The sequence below is a fragment of the Pan paniscus genome, chromosome 11 (assembly GCF_029289425.2).
Source record: "Pan paniscus chromosome 11, NHGRI_mPanPan1-v2.0_pri, whole genome shotgun sequence".
Lineage (NCBI taxonomy): Eukaryota > Metazoa > Chordata > Mammalia > Primates > Hominidae > Pan > Pan paniscus.
Genome location: NC_073260.2, coordinates 119,178,085 through 119,195,889, shown reverse-complemented (window position 1 = coordinate 119,195,889; position 17,805 = coordinate 119,178,085). Strand labels below are relative to the sequence as shown.

At 38.0% G+C, this 17,805-nt stretch overlaps 1 protein-coding gene across 1 annotated transcript in view; it reads right to left on the bottom strand.

The window, feature by feature from the left end:
• Nucleotides 1-874: 874 nt before the first annotated feature.
• The window catches only part of PLGRKT (plasminogen receptor with a C-terminal lysine), a 60,316-nt gene continuing 43,385 nt past the window's right edge, over nt 875-17,805 (bottom strand). Inside the window, exons 4-6 of the mRNA XM_003823381.5 lie at nt 4,657-4,787; nt 3,979-4,088; nt 875-1,264 (exon numbers count right to left, since the gene is read on the bottom strand). Coding sequence (XP_003823429.1) covers nt 1,143-1,264; nt 3,979-4,088; nt 4,657-4,787 — 363 coding nt within the window. The 3' untranslated portion in view covers nt 875-1,142. The remainder of the gene's footprint in view (nt 1,265-3,978; nt 4,089-4,656; nt 4,788-17,805) is intronic.

Sequence of the window (17,805 nt, the reverse complement as noted above, 5' to 3'; positions counted from 1 at the left end):
TCTAAAGTAGCACCACCTCATTAACCCAATCATTCTCTTATCACTCTGTTTCATTTCCACTGAAGCATTTGCCAGGATTAGAAATGATCTTATTTATCTTGATGTTAATTTGTTGCCCGCCCCAATTATCCCACCCCTCACTAGAACATATTCCTCTGCCCAGGATATAGGACATTGTCTACTTATTCACCAATGTAGCTCTCACAGTGCCTGGCACAAAGTAGTATCAATAAATCTCTTTGGAATGAGCATATTATATGTAGGGTTCGCATCTGAAGAAATACTTATATATAGGAGTATTTTATGAGGAGTTTTCCCAGTGAGTCTAAATAAAAAGGCAGTCATCCAAATCTAGCTCTCTCTTGTTTCCACCTCTCTAGCAACTATGCCCTGAGTCATTATTTGAATGTTGTTACCTTTTCCCTTTTATAGCTTTTCTTTGCAGGTTAAGCATCAGTTAAGGCCTTGTCAAGGCCTTTTAGAGCACAGCCACTGGAGCCACACTTGTTCAAATCCAAGCCCTGGCCAAGTATGGCTTTGGCCCAGCCAAACTGGATGACCTGCAGCAACTTCTTGGATTTGGCTTGCATGCTTCTGCCTTTGTTCAAGCTGCTTATCTGTGCTTCAGTTTCCACATTTATAAAATGATTCCTGCTTCATAAAATTATCGGGATGATTACAAGAATTTGTACAAAACACTCAGAACAGTGCCAGTCATAGAAAATGCAGTATATATGTTAGTCAAACAATACTGTTTTCTGTCATGTAGGGGCAGGACACAATTGACAAATCCAAAATACAGAAGCATCTGTGGAAATGGAATGTGGTATGGAAAGAATGTGTGACAGAGAAATGAGAGCAGCTGGGCATTTGCTTCCAGGAATTCAAAACAATTTATTAATTTTACACTTAGATATTGGTAATGCACACAGAGAGAGGAAATCTAAAAGTTATTTAGAGCACCTCCATGATTTTGTGTTGAATGTTATAAATTTTACTTTAAAATAGCTCAAAACTATCTTGCATTTTAATATTTTAAAATAAAATCTATAATATCAAAATCTTGAGCATTTAAAAAACTGTAAAAACCATGATTCAAGTCACTAATTCTGTGCTTTGAGATTTGATTGGTAAGCATGATTTCATTTGTCTATGAAGAATCTACTCTGTTCCTTTCTGGCTTTTTCAATGCTTTCAAAAGTGATCATTCCTCTTGGCAGCTGCAATTTACTCTTTTCTGTTTCCAGTATGTCCTCAGCTTCACCTTAAATAAAGTACAGAAATACACAAGGTGACAAAGGGGTCATCAGCAATTTGTGACAAAGCCTGATTGCTATATTCCTTGACAGGCTCTAACACCGTATGAGCCATGTCCCCAATCTCACACTTACACATTTTCCTCAGGAGAAGTAATATACTTCCCTGAGGAAACACAGTGATGAATTCTGAACACCCATAAATAAATCAGGAGCTACAGATGGTATTTTTGACATGTAGAAGAGAAAGAACATCAAGATAAGTAATTTTTTCCCTTGAACCAAAGTCAGGATTCGCATTAATTCTGTTTGGAGGGATTTGGGTAGAGAAACCACATATAGTCTTTCCCATTGTCCTTTAATATAAGTGACAAGAGAGAAAGTAAAGTTTACTACAAATTCTGATTTTTCAGAAAAGCTAATCTTCAACCTGACATTACTTGTAAACACTTAAAATAATATTAAATGTTCTTTAGTCTGTATACATACAAATATACATATATACACATCTTTATAAACAATTCCTCTTTCAAAGAGCTACACAACGCAGTAATTTCTTGGGCCCAGTGACATTTGCCAGGTTTTATTGTCGAAGACTACTTAGCACATTTTAAAAAATTGTATTACAGTACATGTTTACATTTTATAAGCCTCCCTTGGGATTAAAAGGTAACACTTTCTGTGAGTACTCCTCTTTTAACACACTATTTTTTTTTTTTTTTTTGAGACAGTGTCTAGCTCTGTCGCCTAGGCTGGAGTGCAGTGGTGCAATCTCAGCTCACTGCAGCCTCTGTCTCCTGGGTTCAAGTGATTCTTGTACCTCAGCCTCCTGAGTAGCTGGGACTACAGGTGGTGTACACCGGCTAATTTTTTGTATTTTTCATAGAGACAGGATTTCACCATGTTGGACAGGCTGGTCTCAAACTCAAGTGATCTGCCTGCTTTGGCCTCCCACAGTGCTGGGATTACAGGTGTGAGCCACTGCACCTGGCCTTCTTTTAACACACTATTAATTGTACTCCAAACCCAACAGAACAGACCATAGTTTTCAAATTACAAGAGCATTTCAATCATCTGCAAATGTCTTATTTTTTTTTACCTCTGTCTCAAATAGCAAGTAAAATTCATTATAAAATTATATGTAATTAGGTTGGCCATTGATGACAGACTAGATGTTTTCCACGTGAGAGAGCCTTTCTTCCAGTTGGTAAATTCTCATCATGTGTTAAAAGAATGGCTGATGATAAACTCAGTCGAATAGGGATCGTATATTTTAGGGTCATCACTATTAACGTGGAAAAAAACTATAATCTACATTTTCTAATGTGATAAGTTTTCTGATGAATTTGACTTTTTTTTAAACAGGAAATTCCCACAAAATTTTCCTATTAAATTTCTGTGCCAGCTGGGTCAAATTCCAGGGCAATAAAAATCAGGATTCTGTGACAGTAGCAGCATGCTGGTGAATATCTACCAACCAGTTCTCTGAAAATAAAATGTATATAAATGTATAATATATATGTTTATTACACGTGTTATACATGTTCACTATACATAAAAATATGTATCATAATAAAATGTACATAAAATTCCACATACTAAATTGATTCTCACAGAATGCTTTCATTGATTTTTATGGAATGCTTGAATCCGTAGCCAGCCTATGTTGCAGTTGATGAGAGAGTATAATGGATGATGGTTGGTGTTTTCATTTACACTAATGAGTAGGACAAAAGTGAAACAATTGTTTCCTTCAAGACAAATGTTGGAACTTCATTTATTTGAGAATGATGTAAACAACTTATTTGCTGAACTGGATAATAGTTTTTCAATATTAGAAGAATATTTCACCAACTTTTATGCTACTTACAATGTAATAGTTACAGACAAAGCACACTTTTAAGCTTAATCTGCATTATTAGCATTTTCTTCATCAATTTTTAAAATCTAGACCATAGGTTGGCAAACTGTCTTAAAGGGCCAGACAGTAAATATTATAGGCTTGTGGACTCATGTTTCTGTTTCAAGGATGGCTCTGTCATGGTAATGGGAAGGCAGCCACAGACAATACATAAATGAATGAGCATGGATGTGTTCCAATAAAACTTTATTTTTGAAAACAGGTGGCCAGCCTCAGGCCATCATTTTTCAACCCCTGGTCCAGACAATCAAGAAAATAAGAAGTCAAGCCTTGATTTGGCAACAACAGATTTCCATTGTGTAAATATTCCCACCAAGACCAACTTCAGGCTACCAATGGGATGTCACTGAAACTGGACTGTAGCTGTATTTTGTTTTGTCTGTGTATTATATCTGCATTTCTATCACATAGATACAATAGCTATAAATAACCAGAGTATGGATAATAGTAAATATTTAGAAACAGATGAGTTCTGTTTATTACCTTTGTTTTAAACACAATTTAATATTATTTATTTGCTGTAATTTATTTATTGCAAGTTTATAAAAGTTTTAATACATTAAGTGACTATGTTTAACAACCAGCTTACACAATCCCTGAAAATGTAGCGATTGGTTCTTGTGAGCTGGTATGAGCTGGCTCTAGGACACCACTGTGTGAAAGGGAGCAGAAATGTTGCTCATTGGAGGTTCAAAGAGAGAGTCTTGTCAGAATCTTTATAAGTCAAAGGTTCCTAAGGCAGGGATCCTTGAAATGGAAAATAAATCAGCAAATAGAAACTCTAGTTTATCAAAGACTTACCTTTCATTCTTTCTAAAAGGGTTCCATAGCCCAAGTCATACTGGTAGGTGAGGATAAAGCTTAATGGAACAATCGGGACCAGGAAGGCTGGCTTCTTTTTTTTAATCGCGCTGTTCCAAGAATTAAAAGAAGAACCAATATCAAAAAATAACCTGTAAATACATACCTGTATACTTAAAGAAAAAAAAATACCTGCTTTTTGGAAGAATGCCTTTTCCTTCAGAAGTTACTTAATACATTTGATAATTCTATGGAAATAGGATTTCCTTACCCAATACCCCTAACCAGATTCTGCAGTTCTCAAGGGCAAGGTCTGTGACTTGCTCATCTTTATTTGACTCTGAAGCTCAGGTTCCTTGTTTTTAAAATGAGTAAGGATTGGTATCTACCACTAAGGGATTGTGGAGATAAACACATAGAGCCCTTCTTGGTGTCAAGTTGGTGCTCTCTCTCTAACTAATAAAGTAGAGAAAAAGACAGAAGCAACCTAGGAAACTAAATTAACTGTTACTGCCTTGCTTTCACAGAGTTACCCCCAAGGACTAAGGTTAATAGGTTACTTTGGTTACATACACTATTTGGACCAAAGTCTTATTCTGGCCAACTTCATAATAAAATGGTAATGGAAAACACAAAAAGAAGTAAATGATTGAAGAAAATGTTAAATAGCAAACATACCCAGCTGTTAAAGAGATGGCTGCAAGGCCAAAAAAAGTTCCAAAATATTTGAGGAATTCCCGAGACCACGCAATCTGCATGGCCATTTGTCTTTCCCTCATTTCACTCTGCATGATGAGCTGCCTTTCCAGCTAAGGACAAAACAAAAGACAAAGTAAAGTTACTCATCTTTGGAATCTGAACAAATAGTTAATAATCTGTTTTTCCAGCGGATTCATTCTTCAATTGCTTTAATTCATGTTTTTTCAAAAAAATCTCAACAGACTTTGACTAAAGTTCCTTTGGACAGCTCTCACCAACTGTCACCTTGGCAGTGAAATCTTCCTGGAATAAATACAGAATAAATATCAATATTCCATTTTTACACCCTGAGGTCTTGACTGCCTGTGGTCTGGAGCTTTAGCCAAGTCTCAAATAAATGTCCAGCTTTTCCTATTGCACGTGTGGAAAGATCTATGGGTCTTTAAATGTAGATACATCTTATTGGCCTTTATTTCTACTTGCATGGAAATCTGCCTTCCAAATCCATTCCAAATTGAAATTTATTTGGAGTATTTATTTGCTCCATATCATACCACAATATGATAGTAGATGGGTGTTGTTTTGAGACATCTATAGAGATTTTTCTTTGCCATATTTTTCTCACCTCAAGTTCTTCACCACTTTGTTCAGTGCCTTTCACTGCTTTGAACAGAAGGCAGATGGCTCAGAACACAGAAGGAAACTGAATTTCTAAATTGATTTTTAGAAAATACTCAGGAGAAGCAACTGTCTGTAAACCCAAACCCATTATTTGAAGAGAGTTATATTCTTGACAGAGAAAAGTGTTGTTGGCATTGTTGTTGATGTTTTAATTCTAAAATCTTGGCACTACATGTCATTAACCAAGCTAGAGGGCAATACACAGGGAGTTCATGATGCAAGGAAGAGGAGAGGAAGGAATAATAATGTGATTTAGTTTTCCCTCCATGCCCTCTTTCTACTGAGGGGAGTAGCTGGGAGGGGCGAATGATAGTTTAGATGTAAAGATGGGGCTTGGCTCCTTGGCCTATTTGGGAGGTTAAATCACCAGAAGATATGGCGGAAGCCTCAGATGGGTTTGGGAATCCCTAAACAGAGAAGACTTGTGGCCTTGCTTCCTGCGGAGAATTCTGGGAGGGAGCAGCTACAGCAGAGCAGAAATGGTTTCAGGGCAGACCTTGCAGAGAGCACACCTAAGAGAGGCCACTTCTATCTCCCTCAACAGCCAAGGGGTGTGGAGGAAGTCTGCAAGGTTCTCACATCAGCTGGAGAGGGGCACAGAAGGTAGCTGCGGATTGAGAGCAGGGGGACTACCAATGAGTCCAAAACCTAGAGCCAGCGGACCCCATAACAGACACTTGGGGAGTGAACATAAGCCAGTGGCTGGGTGGGGAAGGCCACTCACTGGATCCCAGAGGATCAGCAGCACCCGAGAGTGCTTTTCTGCTTTGTTTTCTGTTCAATCAACCTGGACAGCGCCACATGATGTTCCCTAAGGGCATGTGGCCATGTTCCAGGCTGGCGTAACCATCATCGCCATACTCTCAGGTGTTACTGATCCTCTGGGATCCAGTGGCCTTCCCCACTCAGCCACTGGCTTATATTCACTCCCAAGTGTGTGTTATGGGGTCCCCTGGCCCAAGGTTTTGGACTCTGGTAGGCCACCTGCTCTCAATCTTCAGCTACCTTCTCTGGCCCTCTCCAGCTGATGTGAGAACCTTGCAGACTTTCTTCACACCCCTTGGCCGCTGAGGGAGACGGAAGTGGCCTCTCTTAGGTGTGCTCTCTGTGAGGTCTGCTCTGAAACCATTTATGCTCTGCAGTACCTGCTCCCTCCCAACATTCTCCACAGGAAGCAGGGCCATAATTCTCTGTCTGGGGATCCCCAAATGCATCTGGCTAGATGTGCCTTCCCTGATGCTGGTGCCACCTGAGATCACCTGGACCCAAGCCTAGGTCATACCAGGGAAAAGATGAACGGAGAAGGGGAGGAGGAAAGCTGAATTCAACTATTTTCTCCCAAAGAACCGAGTTTTAAACTAGAAGTAATTGAGTAACCTTGACTTATCAAAATTAAATTTGCTGTCACCAAGAGAAATTGAGGTTCATTTTGAGTTCAATTAGAGATTAAAAATAGATGTGTTTTTGCACAAGATTAGTGTGTGAAATTCATCCTTGCTACATTACTTATTTACAAAACTTACATACTGATTCATCATATCCCCCAAAGTGATGTAAATACAGCAATTAATTATTTGTGTTTTTATCAAAAGGCAGCAAACAAGAAACAGAGGAGTCCAGATTGGTTCTAAACCTTTGCTGCACAACATGAGCATCTGGGGAGATTTTCGAAGGTCTAGTAACCAGATACACCTCCCAGACCAACTAAACCAGGTGGGATCAATTAAGTCAGGATCTGGAGGTAAAATCAGGCATCCGTATTTTCTAAAGGCTTCCAGATAATTCCCGTGTGCAGCCGGGACTGAGAACCGTCGCCTGAAATGAAAGACTCATAGCTCATATTTTTTTCCCACAAAAGATCTACCTGAGATATCAACCTGAAAGAGATTACCTGGGAACTCTCAAAAGATTGTGAGCAGAGGGGCTTTCAGGGTGATGGAGTTAATCTGTATGGTACTATCGTGGTGGATACATGACATTCTGCATTTGTCAAAACTCATAAAACTTTACAGCACAGAGTGAACCTTAGTGCATACAAATTTTACAAATCAGCCAAAAGGGCAAGGGATGCACAAGACGGAATGGGGACTGTGACAAAATAATCTGACTGTACTACAAATGTGTGGCACAACCTCAATGAAGGGTTGGGGGAAAAGAACTGATCTGTCTTTGGAAAATGGTATTTTGACTAAAAACTGTAAAACTAAAGACAAAGAACTATACATAAACACTGTACTCTAGTGAGTAAAACTGTCTCTCGCAAGTTACAGATTAACAATTCTGAAACTGCTTTACATGGCTACTGGAGATGAGCAACAAGTAAATTGACAGAAGATGGTGGAAGCCAGGTTTCTTATTATTAAACAGGGAGATTACAAACAAGCAAGAGGAAAAGACTGGAATGAACCATGTGGTACTAGATTAGAGCCAATGACATCAGTATGAACTCATGCTTAGTGCTTGATACAGACATAGACAAGGATGAAATTATAGATATGCATATCTATATGCATGCATAGATTAGGCATTCATGGCTTAGTGTAAGTACATACATTTTCTCAGCTCTGTCCACTGACAGGGCATAGAGGCAATAACAACCCTTTGCAAACAAGCATACCTAACACCCAGAAACACCCAGACATGATTTCTACTCTCCAAAAAAGAAAAATAAACCAGGGCTCCTTAGAGAAATAGCTGGCCTAGGACTGGGGCAAGAAATGTATAAGAGGAGCCTACAGAATCTTATAGTGCCAGAAAGTCAAGAGATACTAAAATAATGATAATGATGATGGAGTATGTCAAAGGGACACAGGGGTCAATCTGAAAGAGCTCCTAATGTCCAAAGCTGGAACAATTTTATCAGCAAAATAAATAACATAGTATTGGATTATAACCTAAAGTACAAAATAAATATCCATAAGCCTATACTAATATAAATGGAGAAGAGACAAATATCCTGTACAGAAGAATTCCAACTCATTTATATACATACTCCTCCTCCCTCTTCAAAGAAGTGGAGCTTAACTCCCACCCCTTGATCTTGGGCTTTGCTTAGTTACTTGCTCCCAACGAAAACAGTATGAAAGGGCAGGGTGAGGGATGAAGAAGCTAAAGAGACAAGAAGACTAAATGTAATGTGGCATCCTGGATGAGATTCTGGGACAGAAAAAGAACATTAGAGACAAACAAATGAAATCTGAATGTGGGATGTATTGAATAGTAATGGATCAATGTTAGTTTCTTAGTTGTGGCAAATGTGCCATGGTAATGGTAAGATGTTAACAGCAGGGCACAATGAATGTAGGGTATTCAGGAATTCTATATGCCTTTTCTAAAAACCTAAAACTACTCTCAAATTTAAGTATATTTAAAAAACTAGTCATGAACAAATATTACATTCCGAGTCGGTTCCCTTACTGTTAAGAATAAAGGCAATCATGTCCATCTTTCATAGATAAATTATGAAAATCAGCAAGGTTGTGTATCTGTGATAAACTATGGGCCTAGAGTGAGAAAAAATTCCATGCAGACTCTCTCCATGAGCAAAACATTCTAATGAAAGATATTTTGATCTGTAATGTTAATTATCAATTAAAATGTTATTAACTATTCTATATTTCATAAGATTATGTTTAAATTCATAGGTCTATATCTGCATACATCTTAAAAATCAAATTAATAAACTTGACTGTCAAATTTTTCAATAACCATAAAGGGATAAATGAATTAATGCAATTATTAATTTACCAATAATTGGCATCCTTTAACTATGTGTACATTCATTTTCAACCTTCCTTCCCAATTACTGACACTAAAAACAACAAATAAAAGCAAAACAGAACATGTGCAGCAAGTTCTCTTAATGGTTGTTAACACAAATCCCAAATACAAAATTCTTTATCCTATTTTAAAAGAAATGTAGACCTTTTATAATAATAATTTTCTTATCTCTGGACCTTTTGATACTGCTCTACAGAATAATTTGAAATCAAAATGTTCCTGATTATAACTTCACACTCTGAGGATTTTACAGGCTTATCTGATGCTAGTTTAACAATTAGAGAACCACAATTAATTTCAAACAGAGCACAATAGACGCTCCACAAACTAGGCATCGAAGGAACATATCTCAAAATAATAAGAGCCATCTATGACAAACTCACAGCCTATGACAACATCACTGAATGTGAAAAAGCTAGAAGCATTCCCCTTGAAAACTAGAACAAAACAAGGATGCCCCCTCTCACCACTGCTATTCAATGTAGTACTGGAAGTCCTAGCCAGAGCAATCAGGCAAGAGAAAGAAATAAAAGGCATCCAAATGGAAAAAGAAGTCAAATAATCCCTCCTCACTGAATATGATTCTATATTAGGAAAACCTAAAGATGCTGCCAAGAGGCTCCTAGCCCTAATAAATAGACCTAATAAACAACTTCAGTAAAGTTTCAAGATACAAAATCAACAAACAAAAATTAGTAGCATTTCTACACACCAATAATGGTCATGCTGAGAGCCAAATCAAGAATGCAATCCCATTTACAACAGACAGACAGATACACACACATACACACACACACACACACACACACACACACCCCTAGGAATGAAAGAAATCAGAGACAGCACAAACAAATGAAAGAACATTCCATGCTCATGAATTGGAAGAATCAATATCATTAAAATGGCCATACTGCCAAAGCAAAATACAGATTAAGTGATATTCCTATCAAACTACCATCATTCTTCACAGAACTAGAAAAAAAACTTTTCTAAAATTCATATGAAACCAAAAAAAGTCCAAATAGATAAAGCAATCCTAAGCAAAAAGAACAAAGCCAGAGGCATCACACTACCTGACTTTACACTATAGGGCTATCATAACCAAAACAGCATGGTACTAGTACAAAAGCAGAAACGTATGCCAATGGAAAAGAATAGAGAACTCATAAATAAAGCCACATACCTACAACCATCTGATCTTTAACAAAGCTGACAAAAATAAGCAACAGGGAAAGGATTCCCTATTTAATAAATGGTGCTGGGATAACTTGCTAGCTATATGCAGAAGAATGAAAATGGACCCCTACCTATCACCATATACAAAACTTAACTCAAAATGGATTAAAGACTTAAGTGGAAAACCTTAAACTATGAAAATCCTAGAATAAAACCTGAAATAAACCATTCGGGACATTGATCTTGGCAAAGAATTTATGACTAGGTCCTCAAAAGCAATGACAACAAAAACAAAAACTGACAAATGTTACCTAATTAAACTAAAGAGCTTCTGCCCAACAACAACAAAACTATCAACAGAGTAAACAATTTACAGAATGGGAGAAAATATTTGCAAATTATGTATCTGACAAAGGTCTAGTATCCAGAATCTATAAGGAACTTAAACAACTCAATAAGCAAAACCAAATAATCCCATTAAAAAGTGGGCAAAGGACATGAACAGACACTTCTCAAAAGAAGACATATGCTTGGCCAACAAGCATATGAAAAAATGTTCAACAACAATAATCAGAAAAAATGCAAATCAAAACTACAATGAGATACCATCTCACACCAGTCAGAATGGCTATTAAAAAGATAAGAAATAACAGATGCTGGCAAGGCTGCAGAGAAGAGGGAATGCTTACACTGTTGGTGGGAATGTAAATTAATTCAGTCACTGTGGAAAGCAGTTTAGAAATTTCTCAAAGAACTTAAAACAGAAAGACCATTTGACCCAGCAATCCCATTACTGGGTATATATCCAAAAGAAAATAAATAATTTGACAAAAAAGACGTATCTACTCATATTTTCATCGCAGCACTATTCACAATAGGAAAGACATGGAATCAACCTAGGTGCCCATCAATGGTGGATTGGCGAAAGAAAACGTGGTACATATACATCATGGAATACTATGCAGCCATAAAAAGGAATTAAATCATATCCTTTGCAGCCATATGGATGCAGCTGGAGGCCATTATCCTAAGTGAATTAACAAAGGAACAGGAAGCCAAATAACTCATGTTCTCACTTGTAAGTGGCAGCTAAGCACTGGGTAACTATAGACATAAAGATGGCAACAATAGACACCAGGGACTACTAGAAGGGGTAGAAGGGGAGGGAAGCAAGTGATGAAAAACTACCTGTTGGGTTCTATGCTTACCATTTGGGTGATGGAATCATTCATACCCCAAACTTCAGCGCCACACATAATAAACCTGCACCCCCTGAATCTAAAACAAAAGTTGAAATTATAAAAAATAAAGATACCAAAACAGATATATAGACCAATGGAACAGAGCAGAGCCCTCAGAAATACCACCACACATCTACAACCATCTGATCTTTGACAAACCTGACAAAAACAAGCAATGGGGAAAGGATTCCCTATTCAATAAATGGTGTTGGGAAAACTGGCTAGCCATATGCAGAAAACTGAAACTGGACCCCTTCCTTATGCCTTACACAAAAATTCACTCAAGATGGATTAAAGAGTTATACGTAAGACCTAAAGCCATAAAAACCCTAGAAGAAAACCTAGGCAATACCATTCAGGACATAGGCATGGGCAAGGACTTCATGACTAAAACACCAAAAGCAATAGCAACAAAAGCCAAAATTGACAAATTGGATCTCATCAAACTAAAGAGCTTCTGCACAGCAAAAGAAACTACCATCAGAGTGAACAGACCAACTACAGAATGGGAGAAAATTTTTGCAATCTACTCCTCTCACGAAGGCTAATATCCAGAATTTACAGAGAAATTAAATTTACAAGACAAAAAGAACTCCATCAAAAAGTGGGCGAATAGACACTTCTCAAAAGAAGACATTTATGCAGCCAACAAACATATGAAAAAATGGTCATCATCCCTGGTCATTAGAGAAATGCAAATCAAAACCACAATGAGATACCATCTCATGCCAGTTAGAACGGTGATCATTAAAAAGTCAGGAAACAACAGATGGTGACGAGGATGTGGAGAAATAGGAACGCGTTTACACTGTTGGTGGGAGTGTAGATTGTTAGTTCAACCATTGTGGAAGACAGTGTGGTGATTCCTCAAGGATTTAGAACCAGAAATACCATTTGACCCAGCAATCCCATTACTGGTTATATACCCAAAGGATTATAAATTACTATAAAGACACATGCACACATATGTTTATTACAGCAATGTTCACAATAGCAAAGATTTGGAACCAACCCAAATGCCCATCAATGATAGACTGGCTAAAGAAAATGTGGCACATATACACAATGGAATACTGTGTAGCCATAAAAAAAGGATGAGTTCATGTCCTTTGCAGGGACATGGATGAAGCTGGAAACCATCATTCTCAGCAAACTAACACAGGAACAGAAAACCAAACACCACATGTTGTCACTCATATGTGGGAGTTGAACAATGAGAACAAATGGACACAGGGAGGGGAACATCACACACCAGGGCCTGTCATGGGGTAGGGGGACTAGGGGAGGGATAGCATTAGGAGAAATACCTAATGTAGATAACGTGTTGATGGGTGCAGCAAACCACCATGGCACTATGTAACAAACCTGCACATTCTGCACATGTATCCCAGAATTTAAAGTATAATAAAAAATAAAAATAAAAGTAAAAATAAAAATAAAAAACATAAAAGGAAGCTAGCATATCGAAAAAACTGGCCCCCATGATTCAATTACTTCCACCTGGTTCCCTCCCACAACATGTGAGGATTGTGGGAGATACAATTCAAGTTGAGGTTTGGGTGGGGACACAGCCAAATCATATCAGAAGTGGATGGTCTTTTGTTGTTTCTTTCCTAGATTCTCTCAGCTGCTCAACTTACTGGCATCTTCTGATCTTTTTAGAAAAAGTCTAAATATTTATTTTGGAATCTACCTCTTAATATGGCATTTGGCATAAAACACAGGTTTTTGCCAAACTGAAATTCTCATTTTTACATATGGCAACCTTATTGTTTATAATAAGATGTTACATGTACGCGTAAGAATGGATGTAAATATGTTGTAATCTTTATTGGAAGATATATAATAAGATGCTGTTACCACAGCTTTTAAGCCTTTGAATAATACTACAACTTGGTTAGTATTCAATTATTTTTATAAGTTATTGATAAAGGGGGACTTTTTTTCTTAGGGCAAAAAGAACTTCAAATTACTACTGATTTCCTCATTGAGATTCTTCCTAGACTGGACATTGAACATTTAACATATCCGTCAAGCAAGTTAAGGTTAAATGCCACTTGCCACAGCTTTCATTATGGCTGCTTTGTTTTAACAATGTTAGTTTATGTTTTGTTTTTACCTGAAACACCGATTTTATTTTGGTTTAGAAGGTATTAATAATGTTTCTACTAAGTTAACAAAGGCATAGATAAATACAAAACACTCTCATTTCGGATAAAAACAAAACAAAAACAGGTCTACATGACCTTTTCTGGTAGAATATGTAGAATAACTTTTTGGCAAATAAAAGTTTTGCAAATAATAACCAAACTTTTCTATCATGTGAATATACTGTGCATAAATTAAAATGTCATTGGAAACTAAAACATAGTAGTAAACTGATTTGTTTCTCAGAGTTGGCCTAATTATTTCTCAAAAATAGGGAAGGCTCCAATAAATATGAAATTAAAACTGCAATAAGAATGATTTTGGATAATGTCATTGCCTTTGTGTTATACAATGTTTTGTGTGTCCAAATGAAATTTAATAACTTTACTATTTTATTAAGGGGAAAATTGTATTAAATAGTCTGTGGACCTTTACATAATTGCCTCTTTGGAAACTCAACAGATTGACAGATTACTGAGGTCAGTAATTTTGTGGCTGTTCTTAATATTTTTTAAACAAAGAAACTGAAGAATGAAAATACACAGGAAAGAGCTGATGTAACAATTTTTTGAATGTGTTTAGAATGTGGTTCCTCCTGCTATATGCTGTCAGGAAGTGGCCATAGTTATATGATGGGATATCTTAAGATTTACTTAGAAGCAGGAAGAAAAAAGCAGGCAACAGTGAAAAATAGTAAGGCTGCAGGAGCACTGCTATTAGTCAGCAGGGGGGATGCTTGGTCATTTCTGTGGTTTTGACAACGTTCATGTGGTTGTCAGTGCCTGGCATGAATACAGAATGGTCTTGTTTTATGTCTTTGTTCGTCACAGTCACAGCATGGTCTTGTCTGATGGTGCTGATCTATGAAATTGTTTATGTTCTGCAGGAGAACATGACGGTCTAGCTGATAGTGCCAGGTCAGCCCCCACCTGTCAGGGTATGTAAAAAATGCCATGTGCTTTGAGGGGATCATTAAAATACTTTGGAAAGACTTTCCATTTCCTCCAGTACCATCTGGATAATGAGTCATCAGAGAAAACCTGGAGAGGTGGGCAGAGAGGAGTAACTGATCTAGGAAGACCCCAATTGCTTAGTCCTAGACATGCTCATCTTCTCTGCTTTGCAAATGATTCACTGAAAGCTCTCAGAAGGGGCTGGGAATTTTCTAGGTGACCCAAAATAGGTTCATGAAGAAAACAGGAAGAGATAGGAGTTTGTTAGCCTGCACTCCAGGATAAAATGGCATTCTCCCTAATGACTGAAGGCCATTATAAAGACAATGTAGAGAAACCAGCTTCATAGTATGTGAAACGGACCTTCATTGAAGGACAACACCTGTGGGAACTCCCAGCCAGAAAGCACATCAGGAAACCTGAACTGCCAGGAGAAATATCAAGGAGGAGTGAGGAACAAGGGTGTGATTTCCAGGGGCCTGAAATGAAGAATACCCAGGAAGGTTGGTACATCATGTCCAGAAGCACCAGGAAGGTGCCACTGGGGTCAGACAGTCATTGAGGAAATCTAGTGGAGTCAGAGGAACCAATGCAGGCCATCTAGAAGATTCTAAAATCCAGATACCAACCCTGGTCTGCTTCAGGATGGGAGGGTATTTTTGCTTAAAATACCAGCAATTCTCAACTCTGTGACTAATTCAGTTCTTGTGTGTGAATGTGTATATGTGTGTGTGTGTGTGTGTGTGTGTGTATGTGTATATATATATATATATATATATATATATATATATTTGCCTTTCTCCATGTAAAATTAGGCCTGAAAAACCACAAAACTGCCAGACGAAGACCTAGACATGTGACACTTTTATCAGAATTTATCAAGGTAGCCTCATGCTGGACCAGTTTCAAAATTTGAAAGATCACAGGAGAGGCCAAACAGAGTGGTCTCAGGCAGAGAGAGTCAAAGAGGCAGGCTGTGGGGGCTGAAGACCCTTCCCGCCTTGGCTGTCACCACAGGGTCCAAGGGCAGAATGCAAACACTATCACATCATTCTCACCTTTCCTCTACAAATGATGTTTATTCTCCTTGGCATTTGATAATTCAGCAAATCAAGTTGGGGTTAGTGGCTTTGGAGCCAGAGAGACCCAGATCTTTAACTCAGGCTCCTTCAGGTAATCATTGCCTGATCTCAACCATGGCATTCCTCCAAACTGCAGCTTCCCCAATGTACCCAGTCACTCCTACCTTGCAAGGCTGTTGTGTGACTTAGAGATAATATAGGTAAAAAGGCAAACCCAGGTGTAGCCAACAAAGAAAAATATTATCAAGTCAAGTTTACAGCTAGGCTGCATTTTGTATCTCCAGTGGAGATTTTTTAAATGTCTTCAAAACACAAAATGACTAAATCTTCGAAAAGAAAAAAGTTCTATTTACTAACATAATTCCCAATTGTCAGAAAATTATAATAAGGGGGACATTAGTGGTTGGTTTTGGGTTTTCTTGTTTTTTATTTGTTTTTGCACTATTCGGTCTCTCCACCCTAAATATCAAAGCAGCAGGATTGTCTAAGAACAATTAAAAGATACCTAGCACATCCCAATAGCCAGAAAAGTACTTTGCGGAATTGATGTTGGTCACAAGACTTTAAAAACTTGACTGAAATGGTTAAATGCATGTGTGTGCATAAAGCATCATTAACTTTATCTAAAAATCACTGATTTGAGGCAACTTTATATGATGTGATATGGTTTTGATTTGTGCTAAGTCAAAATAAGATTATTTATCTTTGAACCAATTGCAGTTTATGGCACTTGGTTTCTTGGAGTGGAAAAGAAAACAGCCAACATGACTTGAAAACATTGCCAGGGAAATAAAAGCTAAGATAAGAAAAGAAAGTCATCCTGCTGCAATACTAATTTCACCTAGATTATCGCAATATTTCTCCTGAGGATAGCATACTTTGATTTCATATCAGAAAATTCCATAAAATTAGTTTGTTATATGTAATGAGCTGTGCTTCTGGGTACAAAGATGACATCACATTGGCCACATCTTTGGCCTTTGGTCAGAAGCAGTGATAAATTGGTGTAGACCGAACTCTGCTTTCTCCATGTCACCCTGTAATCAGTGACACACATTTTGGAGACTGTCCTCCGGAGTAAAAGGCAGAGTTTGTGGCATTGAGGCAAGAGTAAGGCTAGCTCTTCTCCATGGATGAACCAATAAACAAAGCAAGCAGCCCCACAGGTATCCTGAAAGGTTCAGTCGTATTCATGCTTTGTCTAATTTAGCTGTCCTTAAACTTTTAGCAAGCCAAGACACCTCAAAGCTAGTGACTTACTAGGTTCTCTGTAGGAATTAGGGGAAGGAATGTTGGCTGGGAAAGCCCTGCAGGTAATTTAGATGCACCTCCCCTCCCTCACCCTTCCATGCAGAAGTAGGGATGGGCATGTTCCTCTCAGTTGAACAATTCAAGGCTGATCTCCTTAGCTGCAAGGATGCACAGAGAGGAGAAGTTGGTCTGGCCTGGGCAACACTAAACTCATCTCTTCGAGCTCTGACATATGTACCATGAGACCTAGAGGGGGAAAGTGTGTGAGGCAGCAACAAGGCTAAGCATGCTGAACACACTGGGACAAATTGAGTTTTCTGTGCCTTTGGGTTTTTTTCCACTTAAATCTCAGACGCTGTAATAGCAGTTATATTATCTGGTCTCCTAGGTATTTTATTCTCTTTGAAGCAATTGTGAATGGGAGTTCACTCATGATTTGGCTCTCTGTTTGTCTGTTGTTGGTGTATAAGAATGCTTGTGATTTTTGTACATTGATTTTGTATCCTGAGACTTTGCTGAAGTTGCTTATCAGCTTAAGGAGATTTTGGGCTGAGACGATGGGGTTTTCTAGATAAACAATCATGTCGTCTGCAAACAGGGACAATTTGACTTCCTCTTTTCCTAATTGAATACCCTTTATTTCCTTCTCCTGCCTGATTGCCCTGGCCAGAACTTCCAACACTATGTTGAATAGGAGCGGTGAGAGAGGGCATCCCTGTCTTGTGCCAGTTTTCAAAGGGAATGCTTCCAGTTTTTGCCCATTCAGTATGATATTGGCTGTGGGTTTGTCATAGATAGCTCTTATTATTTTGAAAT